Source organism: Phocoena phocoena, chromosome 3 (assembly GCF_963924675.1).
Source record: "Phocoena phocoena chromosome 3, mPhoPho1.1, whole genome shotgun sequence".
Classification (NCBI taxonomy): domain Eukaryota; kingdom Metazoa; phylum Chordata; class Mammalia; order Artiodactyla; family Phocoenidae; genus Phocoena; species Phocoena phocoena.
This window is the reverse complement of record NC_089221.1, coordinates 157,615,590-157,641,108: the sequence shown is the minus strand read 5'-3', so window position 1 is coordinate 157,641,108 and position 25,519 is coordinate 157,615,590. Positions and strand designations below refer to the sequence as shown.

The 25,519-nt window shown below is 58.4% G+C and overlaps 1 protein-coding gene across 1 annotated transcript in view; it reads right to left on the bottom strand.

Moving 5' to 3' along the window:
* Positions 1-926: 926 nt before the first annotated feature.
* The window catches only part of OBSCN (obscurin, cytoskeletal calmodulin and titin-interacting RhoGEF), a 145,874-nt gene continuing 121,281 nt past the window's right edge, over positions 927-25,519 (bottom strand). Inside the window, exons 59-81 of the mRNA XM_065873477.1 lie at positions 25,169-25,366; positions 24,483-24,515; positions 24,245-24,343; positions 23,865-24,083; positions 23,386-23,458; positions 22,985-23,052; positions 21,555-21,671; positions 21,261-21,400; positions 20,681-20,881; positions 20,473-20,555; positions 20,021-20,194; positions 19,167-19,323; positions 18,706-18,822; positions 18,458-18,622; positions 18,193-18,351; positions 17,862-18,039; positions 17,175-17,288; positions 11,019-11,186; positions 10,437-10,539; positions 9,955-10,084; positions 9,080-9,188; positions 5,955-5,997; positions 927-2,813 (exon numbers count right to left, since the gene is read on the bottom strand). Of these exons, the coding sequence (XP_065729549.1) occupies positions 1,688-2,813; positions 5,955-5,997; positions 9,080-9,188; positions 9,955-10,084; positions 10,437-10,539; positions 11,019-11,186; positions 17,175-17,288; positions 17,862-18,039; positions 18,193-18,351; positions 18,458-18,622; positions 18,706-18,822; positions 19,167-19,323; positions 20,021-20,194; positions 20,473-20,555; positions 20,681-20,881; positions 21,261-21,400; positions 21,555-21,671; positions 22,985-23,052; positions 23,386-23,458; positions 23,865-24,083; positions 24,245-24,343; positions 24,483-24,515; positions 25,169-25,366 (3,974 nt within the window). The 3' untranslated portion in view covers positions 927-1,687. The remainder of the gene's footprint in view (positions 2,814-5,954; positions 5,998-9,079; positions 9,189-9,954; positions 10,085-10,436; positions 10,540-11,018; positions 11,187-17,174; positions 17,289-17,861; positions 18,040-18,192; positions 18,352-18,457; positions 18,623-18,705; positions 18,823-19,166; positions 19,324-20,020; positions 20,195-20,472; positions 20,556-20,680; positions 20,882-21,260; positions 21,401-21,554; positions 21,672-22,984; positions 23,053-23,385; positions 23,459-23,864; positions 24,084-24,244; positions 24,344-24,482; positions 24,516-25,168; positions 25,367-25,519) is intronic.

Below are 25,519 nucleotides of genomic sequence, written 5' to 3'. Positions count from 1 at the left end.
CTCAGTCTCAGCTAGTCTCATCCCTTCATCCTGGGGCTGGCCTTGCTCTGTAGCCCACTCTGGATCCTAGGGTACTGGGTCACCCAGGCTCAAGTGGACCCAGCCCCACAGTCTAGGGAAGCTAGGGACAGCCAGATGTCAGATCAGGAGCCATGAACTCCTCAGAGGGTAGGCTGCATTCCTGCCCTCCCAGGGCAGCCCCTGTCCTCCACCCAGCAGCTTTCTCCCCTCCACCTGCAGCCTGGCCTGACCCAGACCATTACACTCTCACCTGGTGCCAGCCCCGGGAACCTTCAGACCCTCCTGTGTCTCGGCTTCCTGCCCTCAGCCTTCAGTGCAGCTCCCTCCTCCACCTGGCTGCCATCCCCGTGTGGCCATTCAGAGATGCCCACCACTCCATTTCTAGAAGGTCCCCCTTTATGGAGCTCTCCCCTGCCCCAGAACCTCTCTCCTGTTGATCTTCTGTATCCTAGGGCCCACCAGGCTGAAGAGGCAACTGGGCAGGCTGCCATCTGTTTGCCCTCTATGGCGTTGGGGCAACCATCCTGTCTTTCCCCACTCCAAGGAGGTCATCAGGACCCCTGACACATCACACCCCCACGTCTGTCCTGACAAAGGACCCAGCTGCACAGGAGGCCCCCAGCAGGAGCAACCGCTATGCGCTGCCCCAGCCACACTGTGTGCACCTGTCACCAGCCCCTTAGCCCACATGTGAGCAAGCTGGCCAGGCGAACTATCACGTCTCCACCCGGGATCCCCAGGACTAGCCAGGACCCACAGGTCGATGCTGAGGGTCCACACAGGGCTGTCGATGGAAAGGGCCTGGGCTGTCCACTGGTTGGTCTCCAGGGCCAGGTCAGGAGGGCCCCTCCCTCCCGAGTCATCGGAGTCACCAGGTGGAGAAGCAAAAAAGAGCAGAGCAAAGACAGTGCAAGGAACCAGTTTATTAGCATCATCAGCGCCGACTGACGCAGGCTGCTTCCCACACAGAGACCCTGGTCCACCCTGTAGAAAAGGTCTAGGAGGGTCTGTAGAGCTGGGCCCCACACAGGCCTCCTGGAGGCCAAGAAAAAACGTTCACGGGTAAGATGTGGCTTGGGGGAAGCCCCCTATCGAGAGGGAGGCTGGAACCCCCAGCCTGGGTGAGAGGCAGGGCTGTGCCAGGCCTGGCCACTGGGACGGGGGCCTAAGCCGGGGCAGACAGGGCCCATGTGGCAACCACTGCCTCATGAACGGAGCAGGAAAGATGCCCAAGTGCCTTCCCTGTGTCTGGAGCCCCCGAACCCAGAGCTGCAGTCTGCGAGTCACTCTGGCCAGTGCTCTCAGAGCAGCTTTGGTACACTCTGAGATCACAGATGTGTGTAATGTCCTCAGCTGAAGACCGAGTCCTGTGAGGTAGGAAGCACCCAGGGAGGAAGGGGAGGGAGGTGTCCTGAGTTGTTGGAGAGCCAGGGCAGGGTCAGAGCACACGTGTCCGAGGGGTGCCAGCTCTGGGACTCTCTCCTGAGTTGAAAACCCAGGGCAGCTGTGAGGTGAGTTGATGCTGGTGCCAGGCAGGGTCCTCAGCCCCAAAGCCATTTGCCTCTTTCTGCTGCCCCCTGCAACCATGGCAGCTTAGTCAGGGGTGTCCCAGCCCCAAGAGTCTCTCATCTCAATCCTAGCCACCCAGCTCCTGATGGTCCTGGCCTCAGCCCTGGGAGGGGCTAGGGTCCACGTCCCCATCCGGGCAAATGTGCAGGGTGACAGTCTCCCCCACTGTCCCAAAGCTGACCGTCTGGGTGGAAACCTCCGTTTTGAAGCTGCTCTGGCCACTGTCCACAGAGCGCTGAACCTGAGTGCAGAAGGACGGCTTCCGGGACATGGTACCTCCAGCCCGGGCCTCCTGAAAGCAGAAGGAGATGCCCCTGGGGCCAAGGTCCTGCGGCCCTGATGGAAACACCTCCCGGGAGCTGGGCATGCGTGTGAAGAAGCCAGGGGAGGTTCGGGAACCTGGCGGGAGCCCCACGTTGAGCAGGACGGGCTGCCCCACGGTGGGCTCGCTGATCTCTCTCTGAAGCACTGAGATTTCGCAGGGTGGGTCATCGGAAGCACTGGGCATGGGGCCGCTGCAGCCAAAGGTCTCCCCTTCCTGGGGCACGTAATCCTCCAGGTCAGCCAGTGTGAGTGCACGGCCGTTGTGTGTGAGGATCTTGGGGTCCCGGCCCTGAAGACCATCGGCACTCAGGGGATCTTCTATCTGGTAGGTACCTCTTTCCTCCGTCTCCTCCAGGGGTGCCTCCTCTTCAGCAGCCCAGGGAGGGGAAAGCTCAGGGGTCTCTGGCCCCGTTTCCACATGGAAGACTAGGGGCTCGCCAACACTGGCCATGGCTGGGGGCTCCTGGGTCAACAGCTTGTTGTTGGAGTTATTTGTATTGGGGTCTCCTCCAGGCATCCTGCCAGGCAGTGTGGAGAGAAGCCCCTCCGAGCTGCCAGGCGTCTCTCTGGCCAGAGACGCGCCCGTCGAGCCAGTCTTCTTCACCCGAACTTCAATGGTCTCCTCGACCTCCACCCATTTGGGTTGGGGCCCAGCGTCCCCAGGCAGGGCTGACATGTGGGCCTCGGGCTCCGTCACGTACAGAGTGGGCACAGTGGGCCTCCAGCCTGGCTCTGCCTCGGGCCTGCAGGATTGGCTGGCTCCTGGCGAGGGCAGCAGCTCAGGGGCCAACAGGCCTGGCTTGGGCAGGCTGGCAGGGTGATAGGAGTGGGAGGGAGACTTGCTGGGGGACTGGCGTCGGCCACGGGGGCTCTTCACCACAGTGGTAATCGTCTCCTCTCTGTGGGGAGAGGGCCGAGAGGAGATAGGCACAGAGACCCACAGCCTCACCCAGCACCCTTGCCATCAGCACATTCGCGGGCCAGTGAGAGAGATCAGGTTAATGTACAAGCAAACAAGTGGCGAAATTGCATAAACTAACTCCTACACGTGGGCTTAAGCCGGATCTCCAGATCCCCATCCAGAGAACCAAAGAAACAAAGCACAGAGTCTCATCTGGCCAACTTCAGGCTCTAGTGTACAGATCTCAAAATGAGGGTTGAGGCATCAGGGGAGGCCCATGCTATATCACGCAGGTACCTCCAAACCCCAGACTGGTTTGTAACGTCATGTGTCAATCTCCCCTCCCTGTTTATGGCTGTCTCATTTTGGAGACACCAGCCCTCCTTACAGAGCTAATGAAGGGGTGCAAGCCACACAGCCCTCCTTGTTGATCCCATCAGTGCTTTGTGCTTTGTAACATGGCAGGAGGGTGGTGGGGGTTAGAGGGGCTCTCAGACGGCAGGCGCCTCAGTGATCCTCGGTTAGGGACAGGCTGGGCAGCTGATGCCGCAGGCGCAGGAGGAATGTCAGAGTCTTGACCTGTGGCCTGTGCTCATGGCCTGCAGGTCTGGGGATGTGAGGCCCGGCAAGGACACCTGGCTCTAGGCATGGCTTGGCCAGTCATGGGCTGTGTGACCTCAGACAAGTCCGCCTCCCTCTTGGGCTCCATTTCCCAAAACAGGAGGGGGATGGAAGGGGAAGAGGAGATAGAACTCAAGTCCATTTCCTCGTGAGTGTGCATGGGGTGCTGGCCAGGGACCTTGCAGCAATTCTGGGGGATGGGTCTGACCCCCTTTTACAGGTGCAGACAAGGATGAAGAGGGCTCGAAACTTGCCCAGAGCCAAGAGTCAGAAGCCCACCAGTCAGCCCAGGCCTTCCTATGCCAACCAGTACGCCTGACCTTGCCAGGTGCTGAGGGTGCAATGGGTAATAGGCAGGGAGCAGGAACACATTTAGTAACACACAGCTCTCCTGGGCCCCAGGACCTGCATTTCCTCTCGGGCTCAGGCAGAGGGACCTGGCATGCATATGGTGACAACTCAGTGCTGTCACCAGCTGCCTGCAATGACTAGGACTTTGTCTGTCTCTTGTTCAGCTTTGCTTTTGTCTAACTCACAGCTCCATACAGGAGCAGTTACTCCCAGGCATGGGCCCAGAGATGTGTGGCCACACCTTGGGGTACATAGCAAGTACAGATCCTGCCTCCTCCAACCCTCACCCGGTAGAGGGGAAACACCATGCCCCCTTGACTCATGGGGAAGCTGAGGCACGGAGACGTGGTCTACTCAGGGCCACAGGCCTGCCTTCCTGCTTCACGCAAGACTCAGTGGCACTAGGCTTGTCCCTGGGTCAGAGACTGCCCAAACCTGGGCAAGGCCCCATCTGCTGTCCTCACACTGCCTGATTTGCTGAGCCGAGACAGTGAGTCCAGTGGAACTGGACAGCTGGATCACTCCTCCTAAACGCACCCCCATGCTCCTCTCACTGCTGCCCCCACGAGGGCATGTAGGCACCCTGCTCTGAGGCCACTGGCACAGCACTTGAGGCTGCCAGGTGGCAGGGGTCTCTCTGGTACCCCTTGGCTCCCTAGAGCCCCTCACCGTGCCGCAGGCGCAAGTGCCCTTGCTGGGATGCTGCGCCAGGCAGTTGCCTCTCTCCATTCCTCAAGATGAAGGGGTACACGCTTCCTTGCAGGGTGAGGGTTGCTACCTCCCTAAGCCTGGAATAGACTGGACTTCAGGATGCCTCGGGAGTTACCTAGTCCAGCCTCCCATAAGCACGAGGACACCCTAATGCCTCCTCAGCGGGGCTGCCCGGCCCCATCTCTGCTCCTTCATTTTGTCTTCCGTAACATGTCAATAACAATGCTCCCCTCCTAGATGAAATGTAGAGGTGATCTGTGTAAAGCTCTGGCATGGTTGCATACCTCCAGGGATGGGACTTACTTCTGCCCCAGGCAGACCCATCTATTGTGAGGTGGCAATCTGCTTTGGGGTAGAAGGGAGAAAGTCACGGAAGGGTTAACCTAGGAGCTTATCAAGACGGGATTCTCCAGCAATATCACCACCTGCAGGCACCTATAGGAGGTCTCATGCCTATGGGGAATTAAGAGGTTCCCCATCCTGGAGCCTCCCAGTCCCCTGGCTTTAGGAAATCATAGTCTTTCTTCCTCCTGGATTTTACAAGCTCTTCCACCCATCTGCTTCACCCCTCTCCTACTGGAAGTCCTTCCAGATTATCCAGGTCAAAACCAATCCTGCCTTCTGTGGGTTCACCTAGCTCTGGACCTCTTGTATTATTTAATTATCAACAACATGTGTGGCTTTTCCTCAGCCTTGAAGGCACTGAAGGATGGAGAATGGGACAGTGGGTGTGGCACTGAGGAAATGAGTTCTCGGCCGGCTTCCAATTGTGAGCCACCCTCAGCAAGCCTCCTCTCTTCCCTGAACCTCAGTGTCCCCATCTTCCTAGTGTGAAGGCTGAGTCTGGAGACCTCTAAGGGCCCTAGAGCTGTGCTGTTCACTATGGTTATGCTATTTTAATTAAATTCAAAGTGTTGAAAATCGAATAAATTTAAAAATCTAGTTCTTCAGTCACACTAGACAAGTAGCCACATGCGGCTAGTAGCTGCTGTAGTGGGCTGTGTAAATATAGATTATTTCCATCATCACAGAAAGTTCCATTGGACAATGCCCTAGGGTATCCTAGGGTAGCATTCCGCCTCTAGTACACTGGGGGAAGCAGCTTTCAGTCCCTGCTCCCCCCTAACTGGCATGATTCTGGGTCCAAGCCCTGGGTGAGCCACTGTGACGTACACAGAGTTAAGTCTACCCTGCTGAGGCAACGGGGCCATGAAAAGGGTACTTAGACCCTGGAAGAGACAGCTTTGAAGTGTGAAGGTAGCCAAGGGCCCAGGGGGAGGTGAATGCCCTGGGAGTATCTGCAAGGTGCTGGCAGTCTGCGTGGTGAACAAAGGCCATGTGGGCAAGCAGTCAGACAAGCAAGGGGCCAAGCTCCACAGGCAAGGTCCAGGGAGGTTAGTGGGCATGCAGGGAGCACTGCAGTCAGAAGGAAGGTTAGGAACACGCCTGCACTTACATGATGACGGTTTTCTTGGGGACTTTAGTCTCCTGCTCAGTGACTACAAAGAAAACAGTCGGAATAGCGAGGGTTACAGATCAGCCGGTGTTTGGGGGCTGAGCTATCTGAGTGGCATGGCAGTGTTGTAACCTGCTCAGCTTAGGAAACCGGATCCAAACCCTGCCTGACTGTGTGGCCCTGGTCGGAATGTCCCAGCTTAGAGTCCCAGGTCCCTCATCTTTGAAATGGAGGTGATAATGCCTGCCTTGAGTGGCTGGGGAATGAGGAGTTGTGATAACAGTGTGTCCCACGTGAGGGAAGAATTCCTCTTGAGGGGTTCTTGCAGGAGCTTCAAGGAGAGTAAGGGCTCTGTCTAGGCTGCCCACACAGAAATCCAAGCTTTTCCTTCAGCCCATGTGCCCAGGGAGCCCTGTGAACTTGTCAGGCCTGAAGTTCCACTTTTCATAGAAACCGAGGCCTAGAGAGGGAAAATGAATGGCCTGTGGCTGATAGCCAAACTGGGACCGGGGTGGCTGGTGCCTATTTCACAAAAAAATCTAAAGACCGAAGGGCGTCTCTCCAGGGCAGAATGACTCCAGAGGCCTAGAGGTAGCACATCTGAGTCCTGTGGCATGAGACCACAGAAGTCCCTCTGGGAGTGACTTGAGGATCCCTGAGCAGGGTCCTGAGCTCTGAGTGAGCAGGGAAACCTAGGTCTTCCCATAGGAGCACCCCACAAATTCAACTGTCTCTTGACTTTCCTAGCTTTCCTCCTCGCTGGAGCCAGCAGGATATGGCCTGTGGTTCCCATTTTGCTGATAGGGGACCCACGTCCCAGGGACAGGGCGGGACCCATTGGGGACCTGGCAGCAACTACTCCCCACCATCTCGAGGCCTCTTTCTCTGTAGCTTTTGGACAGGGTGAGGCTTGGCACAGAGATGCCTCTCCCAGCCTTGCCCAGCTGGATAGCAGGCAGCCCACCAGCTACCAGCACCCATACATCTCAACAGTCCCTCTCGCCATCCTGTGGGGAAAATTGAGGGGAAGTCTCAAAAAAGTCAAGTGGCATGGCCTAGGGCACACAGCCTCCTAGTCCCTGGTCGATGGGATTTTCTGCTCTGTTGCAGTGCCACATAGAAAAAGAACTTCCCTTAGATGACTGTGGGTATCTTAACCTCGTCTCCAGTTAGATGAACGTGAAGTAAATGTACTAGCTGTGTCTGTATGGCACTTGGGAGCCACACTTACTGTGCGTGTTTGTGTGTGTCCATGCTAATATGTGTGTCTGCATGCACACGTGTGTGTGCCCATATGTGCTTGTGCAAGCTGCCTCCTGGAGAGAGGCGAGTCCACTGGAAGAGAGAATGGGATCCAGACAAAACATCCTGTGTGTTTAGACGTAGTCGGGCCCAGAGAGCACCAACTTGTTGTGGTCTGTAGGCCAAGCAGTGAGAGATCCAGGGCTCCTTGCCTCACCCTCCCTGACAGGGGCCTCATTCTGTTGCTTTTGGGGGTGGTGGCTAGGGCACCTGTGGGCTGCTACATTCCTGGCACCTTTGTTCCTGACCTAACCTGCCACCAGGTGGGCTCTGGGCTCCAGTGAGTGCCGGCTGAGGAAGGGGTGCAGCTGTGCAAAGTGCGGCTCCTGGCCCTGCGCAGCTTCACAAGCGAAAGGGCAGCGCCCCACCCCACAGGGCCAGCCAGGGCCCGTTCTGGCTGCAGAGCCGCCGGGTTAATGATGAAGCGGCAGGATAGGGTTAGGAAGCAGGAGGCAGCGGGCTCGGTTTCCAGGGTCTGTGAAGACTGGCCTCTCCTCATGAGGCACGAAGGCCACTTCCGGCACAGGTGGGCCGCCCGTCCTCCACACCCTGTGTCCACGGGACCTTGACAGAGACCCATCATGACAATGAAGTAAATAGCTCTGTAGGACGTGCTTGTCACCAGTCGAGAGGGTGCGCTGAGGTGCATGCTGAGCCCTGCTCTGTCCGACGTAAGATGCCACAGGGCAGGATAGAGGTGCCGGCAGATGCCATGGGGCCCTCCGATGGGAACCAGTTTGACCAGTGCCCTTTGGGGCTTGAGGAACAGGATCCCTGCCCACGAGGGAAGGAAGAGTCCCTAGAGGGCGTCAAAGGCCCCAAGGCTGAGCTCCTGGCGCCAGGTGGCTGGCTCTGTGAGGGTCCAGACAGACAGCAGCCCCTGCACGTTGGGCCCTGGGAGGGATTGATCCAGTGGCTCAAGGCATCAGAGAAGCCAACTTTCAGGACTTGGGAGGACACATATCTCCCAGCCCATCCTACTGTGAGAGCTGCAGCTCCACCAGCTTTTTTGGTGCAGCTTCTGCTTGCATGCCCCCGAGGATGGGAGGCTCAACATCTGTCCTGGCAGCCCCGTCCAGGTGAGGCAGTTCAGACTGGGAGAAACTCTCCCTGGGGCTGCTGCCTGCCCTGGGCCATCCCCGGGCTGGGCCCAGCTGGGACCCTGGAGCCAAGCGTGAGTGGAGGAGTGTGGCATCTTGCCACCCTTCACCTCCTGCCCAGGAGCACACGGCTCCCTAATGAGGCCCATTCTGCAGCCCAGACCCCTTGCAGCCTGGTCCAAGCCAGGCCAGGGAGGCCAAGCCACGGCATTCTCTCTTTTCCTCAGCCAGCCCCACCCAGTGTGGAAGGATCAGGCCCCTGACACCTGTTCCCTCTCCCAGGAGCCAAGTTGGTATCCAGCAGCCTGCTTCTGTGGAGCCATCCCTCTTACCATCCCTGCCACCCATCCTATAATACCCCTCCGACCACTGCCTGGCAGGCTGCTCAGGACCCAGGTCTGGGCTTTGTATGCACTTGTTATTCCCCCAGGGATGGTGAGCAGGGCTTAGGGCCCCACCCCCAGCCCCTCGGACTGCCCCTCCAGCCTTCCCCAGGCTCTGGGTTCACAGCCCACCCTCCTCCGGCCCACATACATGCTGCTCCAGTCAGGAACTGGCAACCAGTGCTTTCCCCTCAACCTCTGAATCCCCTCCTCTGTCCTTGCTTCCCCTCATCCAGGAAGTGTGCTCTGATTAGAGGCGCTGATGGTTTCACCCCACCTGGCACTGCCCAGGCATATGGCGGGTCCAGCCCAGGCCGAGACTGGCAGAGGAAGCACTCACCTTCCACGGCAGCGAGCTGTTCCACGTGGTGCTGTTCTCGGGCCTGCAGCGCCGGGCTCTGCATGAACAGCTCCGCGCCGCCCCGTTTGGAGCCCAGCCGGTTCACCAACTGCAGGGCAGACAGCAGAGGCTCACTTAGAGCCCGTGGCTCCCCAGGGGCCTGGGCAGTCTCTTGGAGGCCGTACAGGCCAGCTGTAGCATGGGGGGCCCACCACGGCTGTTCCTAGAGCTGCGGAGCCTGACCACAGGGAAAAGGGTATCGGGCGAGCCACTGTGTCCCCAGCACTGACCAGGAGCTTCCTGTGATGGTGGGGACACTATCTGCTCTGTCCAGTGTGGTGGCCACGTGGGCTCTGAGTACTTGAAATAGAAGTGAATCTTCACCTAGAGTTAACTTTAACTGACTTAAATTTAAATCACTGTGTGTGGACAACAGTGACCGAAATGGACAGCACAGGTCCAGAGCTGACATGGGTCCATTTTTTCCCTGAGAGTTGCCATGCGGAGCAGGCCCCACACTTCACCCGTGAAGGCTGCCGGCAGCAGCAGTAGCTAGCAGCCAGGAAGAACCACAGCCAGCACACACCTTCCCCAGACCATTGCCAGTTCCCCCCGGGCCACAAGGACTGAGGGGGCTCCACCCAGGGCCCGCCTCCTCCGTCCCTGTCTTCTCAACATGGACAGTGGGTGACAGTGGCCTGCTGTCCCCTCATCATGGACAGTGGGTGACAGTGGCCTGCTGTCCCCTCGTCATGGATGGTGGGTGACAGTGGTCTGCTGTCCCCTCTCTCATTGTGGTCAGGAATGGTGGTAACCAGGCAGGATCCCCAAGACAGGTCCCCTCAGCCCCCTCCCCCTGGGCCCACCCTCCTCACCTCACACTCATAGAGGCCCAGGTCCTCCTTGCCAGCTGCCCGGATCTCCAACACCAGCAGGCCGCTGCGGGGCTCACTCAGGGTCTGGTATTTGCCCCCAGGGGTCAGCAGGGCCCCATCCTTGTACCACCTAAAGCCAACCCCGGGAGTGGTCAGGTGGGGTCTCCCCAGGTCCCCCATGCTCAGGACCCTCCCCTCACCCACCCTGCAGATCCAGATGTCCTTACAGAGGACATCCCTTACATCCCTCTTGGATGCCACCCACCCAACATCCTCTGTCCTCCTCGCTGCAGCTAGAGCTGTGTTCAGAACGTGCTGCAGCCCCATCACGCCCACTTCTCATCGGAAAGGCTGAGGTTCTGTGTCCAGCCTACCCCAACCCAGCGAACGGGCTGCCCACCCTCATTTCTCAGGCAGGCAGGATGGCCCCAGGGCAGGCCCACCTGCCCACCTCCACCCTGGCCCCAAGCTGCCTGGCCCACCTGATCTGAGGGTGTGGGACACCTTCGATGGTGCAGGTGATCTGGGCATCTTCTCCTTCCACAAAGGGCACTGCCCGGACCTTGTTCACAAACCGAGGCGGGACTGCAGGGTCCAGGGAATGTGGGGAGAGGGGAGAGAGACAGAGATTGAGAGATGGAGAAAGAGACAGAGACACAGAGAGAAAGAGATAGACAGAGAGAGACACAGAAACAGAGAGATGCAGACAGAGGAACAGAGATACAGGGAGACAAAAAGACAGAGAGAGACAGAGACAGATAGAAGGAGAGAGACACAGAAATGGATACAGAAATACAGAGAAAGAAACAAAAAAGAGATGGAGGCAGAGAGATGGACAGATAGAGACATAGAGATACAGAGAGAGACAGAGACAGAGAAACACACCATGACGGAGCTGGACCCCACGCCCACCAGCAAGTCCCCCGACCTCAGTAAGATGTTCACACCCACCCCCTGCCAGCTCCATCCAGAGGCCCATGCCCCCCCATGAGGGCTGATACCCTTCCAATGCCCAGAGGGTGGGGCCTGGGCACTCACACTCTGGCCTTCCCCCCAGGGCTCACCTTGCACCAAGATCTTGCCCAGGGTGCTGGCATTGCCAGCAGCACTGGCTGCAAAGCACATGTACTGGCCAGAGTCGACACCAGTCAGGTTGTCCAGGATGAGGGCACACGAGCCATCAGGGTCTTCAATGAGGATGTGATGAGGGTCCACGTCCACTGGCTTCCCATCTGGAAAGGAGAGGAGGGCTGTCACGAGGGAACCCTATCAGGGACAAGTGACTGGGCCTGCCTGGGGGTCACAGTCGCAGGGTTTGATGGAGGAGGCTGCCCCTGCAACACAAGAGCCAGTGTGGGTTCCCTGCCAGGGGTCTAGCCAGCCAAGCTGACCTGGAGCCCTGGATGGAGATGTGGCGCACCGCCCCCCATCTACTTCCCCAGACCTCACTGGGCATGGTGTAGCCTCTTAAAGGCAGGCTCTTAGCTGGAGGCAGGGGCCGGGCTGGAGGACCCAAACCCAAGGAGAGGACATCTCCTTCTGATAACCAGACCCTCAATCACCTCACCAATGATTCTGCAACTATCCAGGGGCCTCCAAGGTACTGACCCCACCTAGTAGACATACTCGGACACCACCCATTTCTTTCTTTTTTTTTTTTTTTTTTGCGGTACGCGGGTCTCTCACTGCTGTGGCCTCTCCCGCTGTGGAGCACAGGCTCTGGACGCGCAGGCTCAGCGGCCATGGCTCACGGGCCCAGCGGCTCCGCGGCATGTGGGACCTTCCCGGACCAGGGCACGAACCCGTGTCCCCTGCATCGGCAGGCGGACTCTCAACCACTTGTGCCACCAGGGAAGCCCCCACCCATTTCTTTAATCACCCTCATCCAAATGCCCATCTAACATGTCCAGCTGTAACACATTTCTTATCTGGGAGAGGGATGGTGAGATGTGCATCTTTCACTAGAAAGAATTCTTTCCTCCATAAATATGTAAAATTTCATAGATGAACACTTTCCAATAACTCTGTACTTTCTGAACAAGGTTGTTTAAGTTATAACAGTTCATAAGCAGCACCTTGACTTCTGATTCACAGGGAACCTTAAGAAACAATTTAAAAATATATCCCCCCAAAAGCCTCCAGCTACCACCTCATTTCTCTGTGCCCCTGTATGATAATTCCAGGAAAGAGTTGTTCTCACTCTCTGTCTCCAGGTGCTTCCCTTTCCATCCTTTCCCAAACCCACACCTCTTGGCTTTCACCTCGCACACAAAACAGCCCTTGGCAAGGCTACCGGTGACACTGTCAATCTGTGGTCAAATCTCAGTCTTCATCTTGCTGTCAGAAGACAACTCTCCATGGACTTCTGGGATTCCTGCACAGTCAGATCCTCTGGGCAAAGACACCTACCACCAGCACTGACACCCCAGGAGCCATCCAGGGCAGCAGGAACAAGCCCTCACCTTCCTTCCCTATGAGACATTTGCTTGTCTTCCAGGGCCATAAGTCACTTCTTGCTCCGGAGGGAAGGATGGGAAGATGTGCCAGTAGCCCCAGAAAAGCTCAGCATGTCCTAAAACTTGGGGGTTCTCTCTTGTGGTACAACCCACTGCATGAAGCTGACATCTGGTCCCTGGATGTGGAGATCAAGGCATGGGCAGCCCATGCTGCTTTTGCTGTGAGAAACAGCCTTTGTCTCTGACCTGGGGTCTTGTGTCTTTTGTGTGTATCTGGCTGGTAGGCTGGCTTGCTGGCTTGCAAGCCAAGAAACATCTCACCGTTTCTGATCTGCAGTTTTGGCAGCGAGGAAGGGATACCTGTTAGAGACACAGCATCCCAAGAGAGGAAGAAAGTGGCCCATGGGCCAGTTAACAGAACATGAGGGAGGTCCACAGGAATCAGTGGTGAACATACTGACCACACTTCATGGTCAGCTGGGCAGGAAACAGCTGTTTGCTGTGAACGGAGAGAAACTGAACAGGTGGCTGCAATCTGAGCACGGAGAAGTGGGCTCAGAGACAGACACTTGAATAGTGCCTTGGTTGATGTACTCTTTCCTTGCAGCGGGGACACTGCTGGTTCAGCCTCAGGTCAGCCCCACTCCCCAACAAATATTAGAACCCATGCTGAGTCCCAGGAAGGTTCCATTCCCTTCTTACCCCAGTCACAGAAACACACACCTACACCGGGTGCAAAGAGAGAGCCATCACCAATCCTGATGGGCAGAATGCAGGTAGGAGCAGGGCTAGAACTCAGGGATGAGAGACACGGGCACCAAACATGTGCAGCATTCTTTTAGAGTTAACAGTAAAGGACCTCAGTGTTTGCTGTGAACCCTGGCTCGGGACAGCTCCCTGATATAGACAAACCTCTATGGGGAACCATCAATAGCTGGCACATGGGCTCGTGGCACCTGGATGGTGTCTAGAATGCTGGTGACACACTGGAGAAGGTGATCCAAAGAGATGTAAGTGCTTCCTGACAGGTTGCCCTGCCTCCTTGGAAAACTCACTCAGCCCTTATGGGAAGACCCAGAAAGAGGATGGGAGGTGTTACCATGGCTCTGGGCCAGTGGAAACCCCTGCTAAGTGGACCCCATCCAAAAGGTCACCACCATGCAAGTTAAACCCCAGCCAGGCAAGGGGCACAGAGCCCCTGAGAACAATGTGATGTGGTTTTTAAGTCAAGCAGTCCCTGAAGCTAAAAGAGATGGGATCAGTAGTGACAATCTTGCTGCCCCATTTAGGGCTTTGAGTGAGCCCAAAACACTGGATATTACTGAGCTATGGAAGTGTGTCTTGTTCCATCTCTGGCCCCTTCCTCGTCCTCCACCTTCACCTCTGTTTAAGAGAAAAATAATCAGAAGATGGGGCTTCCCTGGTGGTGCAGTGGTTGAGAGTCCGCCTGCCAATGCAGGGGACACAGGTTCGTGCCCCGGTCCGGGAGGATCCCACATGCCGCTGAGTGGCTGGGCCCGTGAGCCATGGCCGCTGAGCCTGCGCGTCCGGAGCCTGTGCTCCGCAACGGGAGAGGCCACAACAGTGAGAGGCCCGTGTACCGCAAAAAAAAAAAAAAAAAAATCAGAAGTGGGCCTTCGTCTCCCTGTGCCCAGAGGGACCAGAGGCCCTACATGCCCATCTGATATGCCAGGCACCTGAGGCAGGGGGAGAACTTAGATTTTGATGGCTCTGCTGGACACAGGCATCTGATTCCACTGATGGGATGTGAGCAAGGTTCCCAGAGAGCAGGAAAAGTAATGTCACCTTGGGGTCAAGTCAGGGTGCTATGACTGTGGCTTCTACCTCTGTTCAGAATTCCCTGCTCCACACAAGGGTGGGGACACCCTACACTTGGATAGGTGGCTATAGAGCATGTACCCAGGTCCAGCCCAGCAACGTGTCACGTCCCACGATTGCCAACAGGACCCCAGGAGGAGAAAGGAAGTTCCAGGCCTCCTGGGTGATGTGAAAGGAGCCAAGCTAACGAGAGAGGCCGAGTCCAAAATCAACAGCCAGAGAGAGTGGTGGCTGGCAGGAGATTGTCACCAGCCCAATCCAGTCACTGGTCCTGTGGCTCCAGCTGGCTTGGACAGGGTGGCTGTAATAGGGTCTGCTGTGCAGGCTAACAGCTCCTGGTGGGAGTCCTGGGCATTCCAGCCACCCGCTTTTCCTTCCTGCTGGCATGCAAGGACCAGGACCAGAGGTCCCTGCATTCGCGTGGGCATGATCTCTAATACACATCGCTGGTGCTCTCTGCTCCCTGCTGGCTGCCCCCTGGGGCGGGGAGCATGGATCAGGACTTGGCCCTCTCCCCCGACACTCAAGCTTCCGCCAAATGAATGACATGTTTGCTGGCTGGTGAGTCTGATTTCTCCTGCCAGATGCTACTTTTCCTGGCAAAGGTTATGTGCTCACTGACCTTGAGATGTTGTGAACGCCCTGGCTATGTGGTTTGACACTTAACAGGCTATAGACAGGTGGGTTGAAGACACCCTTCCTTGGGTCCATGAACCATGGAGGCAAAGTGAGGCCACTGATAGGGCTCCCACCAGGGTTCCTGTGTGGAGCCGTTGCACTGCACGTGGCACTGACTTCCAGTGCATGCCAGACAGGGGACTGCTGAGAGAGGCTCTGAGATGACGGGGGTGCACATCACTTGGGGTGGACCCCCCATCTGGCAGATGGGTGCCTCTCAGGGCCATCTGTGGTGTTTCCAACTGAGATGCTGCTTTGGGTCGTTGAACGGCCAGCTCTGGCCACACCACATGGCTGTGTACGCTGCCTGGACCACCTGAGGTTTGAGAACCTGTGTCGTCTCTCACAGAAGCTGCCCAGCATGAATTGACCGTCTGACTGTCCCTTGCTTCCTCTACTCACTGGACACAGCTGTCCTCAGAGGGGTGAAAGCCTGCAAGTTGCTCACAGGGTAATGGTCAAGATGAAAGGGACAGTGGATTGTCTGGATACAGCTGGGAACCTGGGATCCCACTCTGACTGTTCCTGGGCATGGTGCATCCCTCATTCCCCTCAGACGCAGCCCGGTGGGCACACTTTCCTGGGGGCAGCCCAGCTGAAAGGTGGCGGCTGAGAGGCTCATTCTTACTTCTAAATAACTTTTATGGGATGGCTTTGTCTCTCTGGACACATCGTCACAGGTGCAAGTTTGGGGTGTGAGAAGGGATGGCAGGGAAATGGAGCTGCACTACATATGGGCTCTGTGAGGCAGCTGGGAAGGGAGCTCCACAGACGCCAGGACCCCACAGACCCCAGAAGGACGATCCCCAGGCTGCTGCGGGGGACCAGCTGCTGCTCCACTGACTCTGGCCTGAAGCTCTGACAGTGGGACTGGGACGGCCTCTCTTTCATGTCCCAGCAAAGTGCCCCTGCATGTCTTCTCCAGCCCCATTCTTAGCCATTCGTGGGTGAACAAATGCCCCAGCTGGCTGTGAACAAGCAGGACAGGAGGACTGACTTCCCTGGGACAGCTCCTCCAAAACCAGGACTGGACTCGGCTACTGGGACTGAACTAAGGATTCAGGATTTACCTGCCAGCCCAGAGGAGACCTACCTGCCAGCCAGGTGAGGCCTAGTAAGAGTATCTTGGTTTACCTGGGAACCTGGACCACGCCAGATGGTCTATGCCACACTCTGATTTAGGCCATACTGCATCAGCTTGACCTCAGAGGGGCCAGAGATTGAGGTCAGCCATGCAGGTAGTCAGCCTACGTGAATGCCCCAACAGAAACCCTGGACAACAAGGCTCAACAAGTGAGCGTCCCTGGTTGGCCACACTCCGTGTGATGGCACACATCTGTACTGACAGAAACAGGCATGTCCACACAACACCACTGGAGGGACATCTGGACCATACCTGGACCCCCAACTGGACCCCACCCCATGTGCCTCTTCCCTTTTACTGCAGTAAACCAGAACCCTGAGTGGAACGGCTCTGCTGAGTTCTGTGAGTCCTAGTGAATCACTGAACCTGAAGGCGGTTATGGGACCCCCAACCTTGCAGTTCGTGTCCAGTGAGAATGGTCTTGGGCTCCTGACCTCGGTGTTCCTGGGGACCCCCAAACTTTGCAGCTCCCATCACACACAGAGTCAAATCTGAGACCCACACGGCAGCCCTCAAGGCCCAGCATTCCCCAGCCTCATTCCCCACTGCACCTGCCTCAGCACCTCCCCCTCCCCTGTCCTCCTGGAGCCTCACTGCCTATTTGGAGTTCCTCCAACATGTCTGCATGATGAATGCTCTCTGCCCTTCACTCTGCCTTATTTCTCTGGCTGGTCACAAATATTACACACTTGTCTATGTGCTTGTCATCTGTCTCCTCGCCTAGAAGGTCAGCCTCCTTGGACAAGGTTGATCTGCCTGTTCACTGCACCTTCCCTGCACCTGGAATGGTACCTGGGCACTCAGCACAAACATGTCAAATGAGAGAGCTCATGAGTGAGATTCGGTGGTGGGCAGAGTCACTGCGTCAGAAACACGATGCATACCTAAGCAGCCTCCGCCTCTGTCCCACCTCATCCACCTGTGCACACTGGCCAGCCTGTCTTTGATTCAGGAACAGGAGACTGGAACAGGAGGCCTGTCTCTTGTGTCCAGCCCCTCAGCCAGACCCCACCCTGGATCCCTGGTCCCCTGCCCAGCCTGATTCCCTCTGGGCAGCTCTTGCTTGTTGCAAGATCAGTATCCACTGGCCCCCAAATGCCTACCTTTGTACCAGCTCACGATGGGCTTGGGTGTGCCCGTCACATGGCAGGCTAGTTTGACTGTCTCGCCCAGCTCAGCCGTGCAGTCGGCCAGCTCCTCTTCAAATTCCGGGGGGCCTGGGGATACATACACAGGGCCTGGAGCACTCACCCGTCCCCTCAGGTGCACACCTGGCAGGGCCAGAGCCCCATGACCAAGGATGTGGCTGCAACAGATACCACCCCTTGTGAGCCTTTATCCATAGTACCACACTAGGGCCTGGATGGGCATTAGGGTGAGCGACACAGGTTGGCTGTATACTGGGGAGTGGTAGGGACTGTGGAAAAAGAGGGCATGTTGAAATGGGATCCTCTCTCCTGTTCTAAGCGAGGAACTTCTGGGCCCTTCACATTCCTAACACTGTCTGGGCACCTGCCTTGTGCTGGAAAGCCCCGAGTGAACCTCGAGGCTCCCCTCAATTCTGGTCAGGGCCAGCCCTACACTCTGACTAAGGGCTCCCGAGAGGCTGGGCTAACCAAGGGTAGAGAGAGCCACTTGCCCCAGAATCGAGCCCCTTCCCTTGTGCCTGCCCAGGTAGGGGCAGGGCGCCAGGGCTCAGGACCTGCCAACCTGGGCGCCTGCAAGCCAGACAGCCAGGCTGAAAGGTTCAGCCTCCCATCCAGCCTCGCTTCATGAGCCCAGGCACTCACGCCACACGGGCAGGGCCAGGCGCTGCTGGATGCCACAGATCTCCTTCACCCAGGAGTTCTTGGTGATGACCGTCCGCGCCTGCAGCAGGTACTTGCGTACTGAGTCCTCCCGCTCGTGCCAAACCTCGAAGGCACGGTCATCACCCTCCACCTTGTCGTTCAGGTCGATGCTGCTCAGCTGTGGGGGGAGGATGCAGGCTGAGCACCCGGATGCAGGCTGAGCCATGGTCACCCAGGACAGGGCTGCAGGACCGGCCAGCAGCCTCCACCTGCCCGCACATCCTGCATGGCCTCCCTCTGCCCACCCAGGCTCCGCTGGCACCCTGCAAACCTTCATCATGTTCCGGAAGACATAGCTGAAGGTGTCAGTGCGTGAGTCCCGCTTGGGCTTGCAGACCACCAGGTGATGGCGGAACAGGAAGACATGCCGGTGGTGGCCCTTCCACGGCATCCGCGCACCCGGTGTCCCCTCCCACACAATGAAGTGGCCCTGGGAGAGTGGTGAGCCTGTGGTCAGCCAGGCCCAGCCTGGAGTCCAGCCCTCCACAAGCCCTGGCCACCTGCCCAGGCCCTCCACTGCACCCCCAGCCCCAGACCTGGCGGATGGGCTCGCCTAGAGCCTCCAGGGTGCCCGGGTAGTTCTCCATGAGCGACACGTGCAGCTGGTTCTCGGCACGCTGCGGCAGGGCCGACACCACTGCATAGGCCTGCTCCAGCAGTGCACAGTTCTGTCCATTCCGCGCCTTGTTGCGGATCAGCTCCTGGGGGAGACGGCGGGTCAGGGCGAGACCTGGGGTGGCTGGGCATGGGGGTGGCCCCGCAGCCCCTGGCCAGCCGTGCCTACCTTGAGGAGGGCCTGGTACTGCTGGACCCGTTCCACCGGCTGCTCCAGGAAGTGCTGCAGGGACGGTGGGGGTGGCTGCGAAGGATCTGTGGCTGACAGCACCTCCTCAGTGTATTTCTGTGGAAATCGCAGGGCTGGGTTCAGGGCGAGGGGGCACAGCCTCCAGATGGCTTATGTCCCCAGAGCCCCAGAGCTGGTGGATCAGGGTCCCACACACAGACCCTCCTCCCCAGGTGGGCCCCACCAATGCCCCAGGTGATGGCAGGTGTCACTGTCTAACAGGTGAGCAGAGCTTGGGGTTGGGCGGCGGGGGGGGACCCTGCCCGCTTTTCTAAGCTAAGGGCCAGGGGGCCTGGGCAGGCTGAAGTGGGGCCTGAGCAGGGTCAGGGGAGATGATCTAAGAGCTAGAAGCCAGCATCAAGCCTGGCGAGTGGAGGCAGGGCTGACGGGCAGAGGAGCACCTTGTAGAACTCCTGCACGGCCGTGCTGACCATCACCGACTCAGCCTGCACTCGGCCCACCAGGAACTCCAGATACTTCTCAAAGGCTGCCTGGTTCTTGATGAAGCACATGGCCACGTCGTCATCCGTGTCACAGCTATGCAGCTCCTGTGAGAAGCTGCCATGGAGGGGAACAGTGGTCAGGCGAGGGCTGACATCAGGACCCTCACCCACGACCCACAACCCAGCCCCAAACCCTCAGGTTTGGGAAGAAACAGGCTCCTTCCCAGGGCCGGGTTCCTGTGGATGACAGTGAGTGTTCTGGGCTGTGAGGGCCACGCATATGTGGTGTTTCAGGGTGTGCACTTATGTGCAGGTGTGCAAGCACGTCAGGGAGTACGTGTCTGTGGGTGTACATGTATTCGTGTGCGTGCCATGTACACGTGTGTGCACATTTCTGGGGTACGTCTGTGTACTTGGGTTGCAGTGGGTAGGTGTGTCACAGGCACTTCCGGGGATAAGCCAGGTGCACGTGCCTGTGTTCCTGGGGACATGTGTGTACAGGAGTGTGGTGCACCAGTGGGTGAATCGAGTCATCAAGGGTTCTGTCTCTTCTCGACTCCTGCCCACTCTCCTGAGGTACAGCCCTGTCGGTACACACATGTGTGAGTGTGAGCATCCACGTGTGTATGCACATGTGTGGTGTGTGTCCACGTGTGTAGGCATGTGTCTTGTGCATGTATGACTTGTGTGTGCACACATGTATCTACACACATGTGAACAGTGTGTCCAAGTGTGTGTCTAAGCATGTGTGTGTATACATGCATGTACGCACAGACCGGGGAATAGCCTTGAGGCCCACCCTGCATGCCCACCTGCTATGGAAGTGACTGATGTCCTGCACATTTCGGAAGATGACTGCCTTCTGGCTGGCCACGGCCGTGGGCACGTGGGGGCAGTGGTCCAGGTACTGCATGTGGTGGTTCTGCAGGAACTGCAGCTTGCCCACAAAGGCCTGCTCCGAGCTCAGCAGCTCCTGGATGAGGGAGCTGGGTGGGGAGACAGCCATGAGGGGAAGATCCAGGAGCTTAGCTGCTGGACCGGGCACTTCCGAGTCACGTGCATCCTGCTGCCCACTTTCAGAATGGGCCTGGCAAGCTGGTAGAGGGAGGGCACCCTCACACACCAGGCAGGCCCACCACACGAAGTTTCCAGGCAAGGTCCCGCCAGCTAGAGGCAAGCCCCAGGGGACTTGGGTGTAATTAGCATCTTGGAGGCTCCCCACAGGAACCCAGCTTCCCACAGTTCCTGCCCGGTGGCCCCTCACCTCAGCCTCGTCTTGTACTCATCCTCCGACACAGCCTCCCCGGGGAACTCAGGGGCCTCAGCTGGCCCCCACTCAGGTGACAGCTGGTGAGAGACGGGAGAGGGTCATAGGCAGCCTGAGCGCTAGCCTGTCCTTCCAGGGCGAGGCTCCCACCTTCATGGGGAACGGGGGTACAACCCCAGGACCACCCTTCCAGCCATCCAGGTACCTTGAGCCGCTTGTCCAGGTAGGCAGGAGACACCCAGCCTTGCCGAGAGAGGCTGGACTTGGTGGGTTTGGTACGCACAAGCCAGCGCAGCGGGTGCGCCGAGTCCAGTACCTCCACATACTGGCCCTCCCGCAGCAAGATGGCATCCTGCTCAGCCCCCAGGGGCAGGTAGTCAGCCGTGACCACATAGATGTCAAAGATCTGGGGGGGAAGTCACTGAGTCAGACCTGGAGAGGGGCCAGTGGGCCTCCTAAGGCCCCAGGCTACAAGGCCTCTGGAATTAAGTGGAGAAGAAGCAGCCATCCTGAGATTCCATGAAGTTCTAGAACAGGCTCAACCCATCTCTACTGATGGAAATCCTACCAGGAGTGCCAGGCGGCCCACCCCAAAGGGACAAGGAGGAGCCTCTGGGGTGCTGGGCGTGTCCTGGGTCGCAGTGGTGATATTGGCCACTCAGGTGTGTGCCCACCTCCTCTGCCCCAGCTCCCCTGGCCCCCTACACCAACTCCACCTTCACCCTGTCCCTGACACTCTCATACCCCCTTGCCCCCCCTGCCCCACCCCTCGCCTGCCCATGAACCTCTCCCCGGTAGTCTCCATCCTCGGACTCTGAGGATGACTCCTGGACGCTGGAAGAGGGGCGTGACCGTCCATGCCGGGGGGATGCAGACGGCGTCTTGGACTCCTCATCGCTGTCACCTCCAGGTACCTGCAGCGTGGCTGGGGGACACAGGGCACATGGTGCCTTCAAAGGGCCTGCCCCCCATGCCGCCCTCCCATGGGTCTACAGGGCGTTCAGGTGAGGAGGGGCCCCAGTCCTGGGGGCTCAGTCACGGCCACCCCTGGACCTCGCTCCATCACCAGCTACCCTTACCCTGTGTGATCTTGGCTGACACCATCTCTGTGATCTGCGAAGTGAGCTTCTTCAGGAACTCCTCCGTGCCCACCTCGGCCAAGGACAGGTGGCCACAGGCCTCTGATGACGGAAGCTCTCCTGGGGGCCAGACCCTAGCTCAGCCAGCCGTGTGCTCCACAGATGTGCCCGAACACCCGCCTCCAGGCCCATCCTGGGCTTGGGGGTCAGAGTAGCCAAGGGACGCACAGACTTGGGCCAGAGCTGCCAGAAGCAGGGAAGGCTGACCACAACTAGGGGTCTCTTTGGCTCAAGGGCAACTGAGCCAAGGTGTGACTTAGGGGACCACAAACTCAGGCATGACAGTGGGGGCAGCAGGTGGCTGTGGGGAGAGCAGGCAGTCAGGGGACAGCAGGTAGCCAGCATGGTTGCAAGGCAGTAGGCAAGGGCAGCTGAGGGCAAAGCTGGGTAAATGGTCAGGCTGGGGTTGGAGCTTGGAGCTGTGGGGTCCCCAGTGGGGTTTGTGCCAAACCTCCATTCCTGTTGGCCACTTGGCCACTGGTCTGGGAAGGGGCTCAGAAGGGACGGAGATCACAAGGACCTCAGCCAGGCAGTATAATACGAGGGCAGGTCCTGGACACTGAAGGCAGGGGGCAGGACCCCAAATTGTGGCCCAAGGGCTGGGGGGCCAGACCCCTGGCAGCTGTGGTTTGATGGCTTCAGGTCGACCTTGATGGAAGTGTGATCCTTTGCAGGTGTAAGGGGCTGGGAGCAGTTGCTGGGGTTATGGGGGAATGAGGGCGGCTTGGGATGGGGGCAGCACAGGGAAGGGAGGGCTGGGTAAATTAACAAAGCAGGTCAGTGGAGAAGTGATCCCAAAGGTGGGCAATGGGTACATGGGGTGCATGGCTCCCTCCTCTCGACTTCTGTGCAGACTCAGTATCCTCCATAAAACAATGTTTTAAATATGCCAATGTGCTGGGGCCCTGTGCAGGTGGCCAGGAAGCAGCTGGACATGTCAGGGGGCAGGCACACTTAGAGGCTGGGAATAGGGGGACCCAGCGTGGGGGCAGGGGGAGAATCCCTGACAAAGTGGGGACCCTGTCGGCAGCATATCCAGCACCCGCCTCCCCGAACTGCCCCCCTGCCAGCCCTGACTCAGCAGCTGCCTGCTCCTAGGCATCCATACAGCCCCCTGGACGTGAGCTCTAAGCCAAGGGCTGGCCCAGCCCAGGGGCCCCCGCGAGCTTCCACATCCTCGAGGGTCAGAAATGGCCCGGAGACCAACCAAATCTCAGAATTAGGCCCATAAGAGGGCAGGGAGGCCCAGCCCAGAGCTAGGCAAGCAGGTGTTCCTAGGGCCACACGGTCCTGGGGCCTGCCAGCTGGGCAGCCTCCTCCACACCCCCTGTCCCCCACCCCGCACAGATGTGTGCCCACTCAGCCCGTACCTTTCCTCTGCCCAGCGAGGTCTGTGAAACCTGAAGGTTGCGACATCTGTTCAGAAACAACTTGGGTCCTAAAGGGGGAGGAGGTATCCTGAAGGGCCTGACAGAAAAGAGGGTCTGGGGGCAGTGGGCCTTGATGCCACAGTCGGGGCCCTGGGGAAGTCCTCTCTTTACAATGGGGACCCAAGCCACATGGCCCAAGAGGGCCAGAGCTGGGCTGGGATCTGTGATGGGGCTCCCTCCCAGCAGCAGCACTGCCCCCCACCGGGACCAGGACCCCACTCTCCCGGGACCTGCACTCCCAGGACCCACTCTCCCAGGACCTGCACTCCTGCACTCCCAGGACCCACACTCCCGGGACCTCACTCCTGGCCCCTCTGCCTCTTGAGCAGCCCCTCACTCACCCCTGCAGGAAGGTGGAGATGAGGGCCTCCTTCACCCCGGCCTGCTCCTCTGCTGCCCCAGCCTCCTTAGGTACTGTCAGGAGAACAGGGTGAGCGACCAGGATGACACCTCATACCCTCGAGCTCTGATTCTGATCGGGGCCCCTGCCAGGGATGCATGGACCACCCCCCAGGGGGCCTTGGCCCTGTCATCTGGAGCCCCGAGGAAGACTGTGCCCAGTGTTCCAGCTTGGCCCACAGTCATCCCACCACCGGTAGGGACGGGAATGGGGTCTGCACTTGACTCACCCACCCTGGGAAGAGCTGAGAGTGACCCAGGAAGAAACCACTCAGGGCGGCAGGGGGCTTCTAGGAGAGTCTCAGCTAGCTGAACGGAGCCCACAGTGTAGGGCGTGGGAGCTGGCCCATGAGCTCTGAGGCTGCACACTACCCACACTGCCCCTCTCCCACTCCTGGCTGGGTCGCCCATGCCCACTCACAGCCAGAGACGTGCAAGCTTGCGGAACAGAGGGCTTGGCCAGCAGTGTTTGTGGCGATGCAGGTGTAGGTGCCCTGGTGCTGACGGTCCACATCCAGAAGGACCAGGCTGTGCTGCTGGGCAGAGCTGGCCACTGTGTAGCCCGGCGTGTGGCAGCCGATCCACAGCACACCCTGCTCAGCCTCCTCCCGCAGCCAATGCACAGCTGGGAGCGGGTCTCCTGCAGGCAGGAGTATATGGTGGACAGTCTCCCCACACCAAGAGGGTGGCTCTGGGAAGCAGGGGTCACCTCTGAGCCTCCCTAGGAGGTCCTGAGTGGGTGCAGGCAGGGGACCTCCCTGGGGGCTCTCCTGAGTGGGACAGGGAGGCAGGACCTCTCACCTTCAACCTTCACTGAGAAGGTGATGCTGGAGCCCTTCTTCACCTTCTTGGAGGTGAACTTCTCCAGGAATCGGGGTGGCACCAGCTGTTGGTGTACATCTGGAGAGACATGGGGCAGTTGGTGGTAAACAATGTAGAGCCCCAATTCCACGTGGTCGTCCCCCTCACGCACCCTCACCGAACCTGTCCCCAGTGTCCACCCCACCCTCCTTCCCTCTGCCCCCTGGAGTCGGCTCACCGAATGCTGGCTTCTCTTCTGGTTCATTGGGGCCTGAAGAAAGCACAGAAGTCAGATCTACAGCACCAAGGTGCCCCCTCCCCTGAGTGGGCCTGCCTAGCATGGTGTGAGTCCCAAGGGTGGCCCCGCCCACTCCTACACACAGCACCTTTCCTAAATCTGGCCATGCAGAAATGGAATTCACTCAGTCCCCACGGACCAGATGGAGTGTTACCCATGCCCGCCCAGGAGTCTGGGGCGTTGCTCTGAAACTAACTTGGGGATGCTTGTGCTGAAAACGCCACAACTGAAGCAATGCCACAGGCAGTGTTGGGTCCCTAGACCAGGGCAGATTTGGGCAAGACTTGGAATCACCTTGCAGTGCTCAGAACTTTGGAAAATAAGGAAGTTAAGACCTCTACTCCCCCAATTACTACCTGCCTCTTCCTCCACAGTCTACGGAGGGCTCCATGCTTGCCTGAGCCTACTCCACCAGCTAGCTACCCTGCTTGCTGGTCAGTTTTCATGGGCCCCACACCCTCTAAGGGCCCATGCTCTCTGGGAGCCAGCTTCTGGCCACCTGTGACTTTTGCACACAGGGGCAGTGACCACTGGGCCCTAGCTCCCAGGCTTGCCACAGCATGGTTTATAGGTGGACATCAACCTGGGTGTGGACACCAAGCTCTGCTGCATCCCTGAGCACCCACCTCGGACCAGCAGCCGAGCAGACGAATAAGCAGCACCCACGGTGTTGCTGATGTAGGCTGAGTACTGGCCAGCATCCTCACTGGTGACTGAGACAATCTCCAGGGTGTGCAGTGTCTTCCTGTCCGTCATGCAGATGTGTGCAGATGCAGTCAGGGGCTGCCCATCTTTGAACCAGTACAGTCGAGGCGCGGGGTAGCCTGGGGCCGCAGGGGGAGTGGTTAGCACAGGGCCACAGCCCAGTGGGCACCATGCCCTCCACAGGCCCTCATAGACCCCTCGGTGATCTAACCCTAACCAACCCTAACCCTCCCTCTGGTGGGAGGCAGCTCCTTTCCCTTCATTTCTCTCCC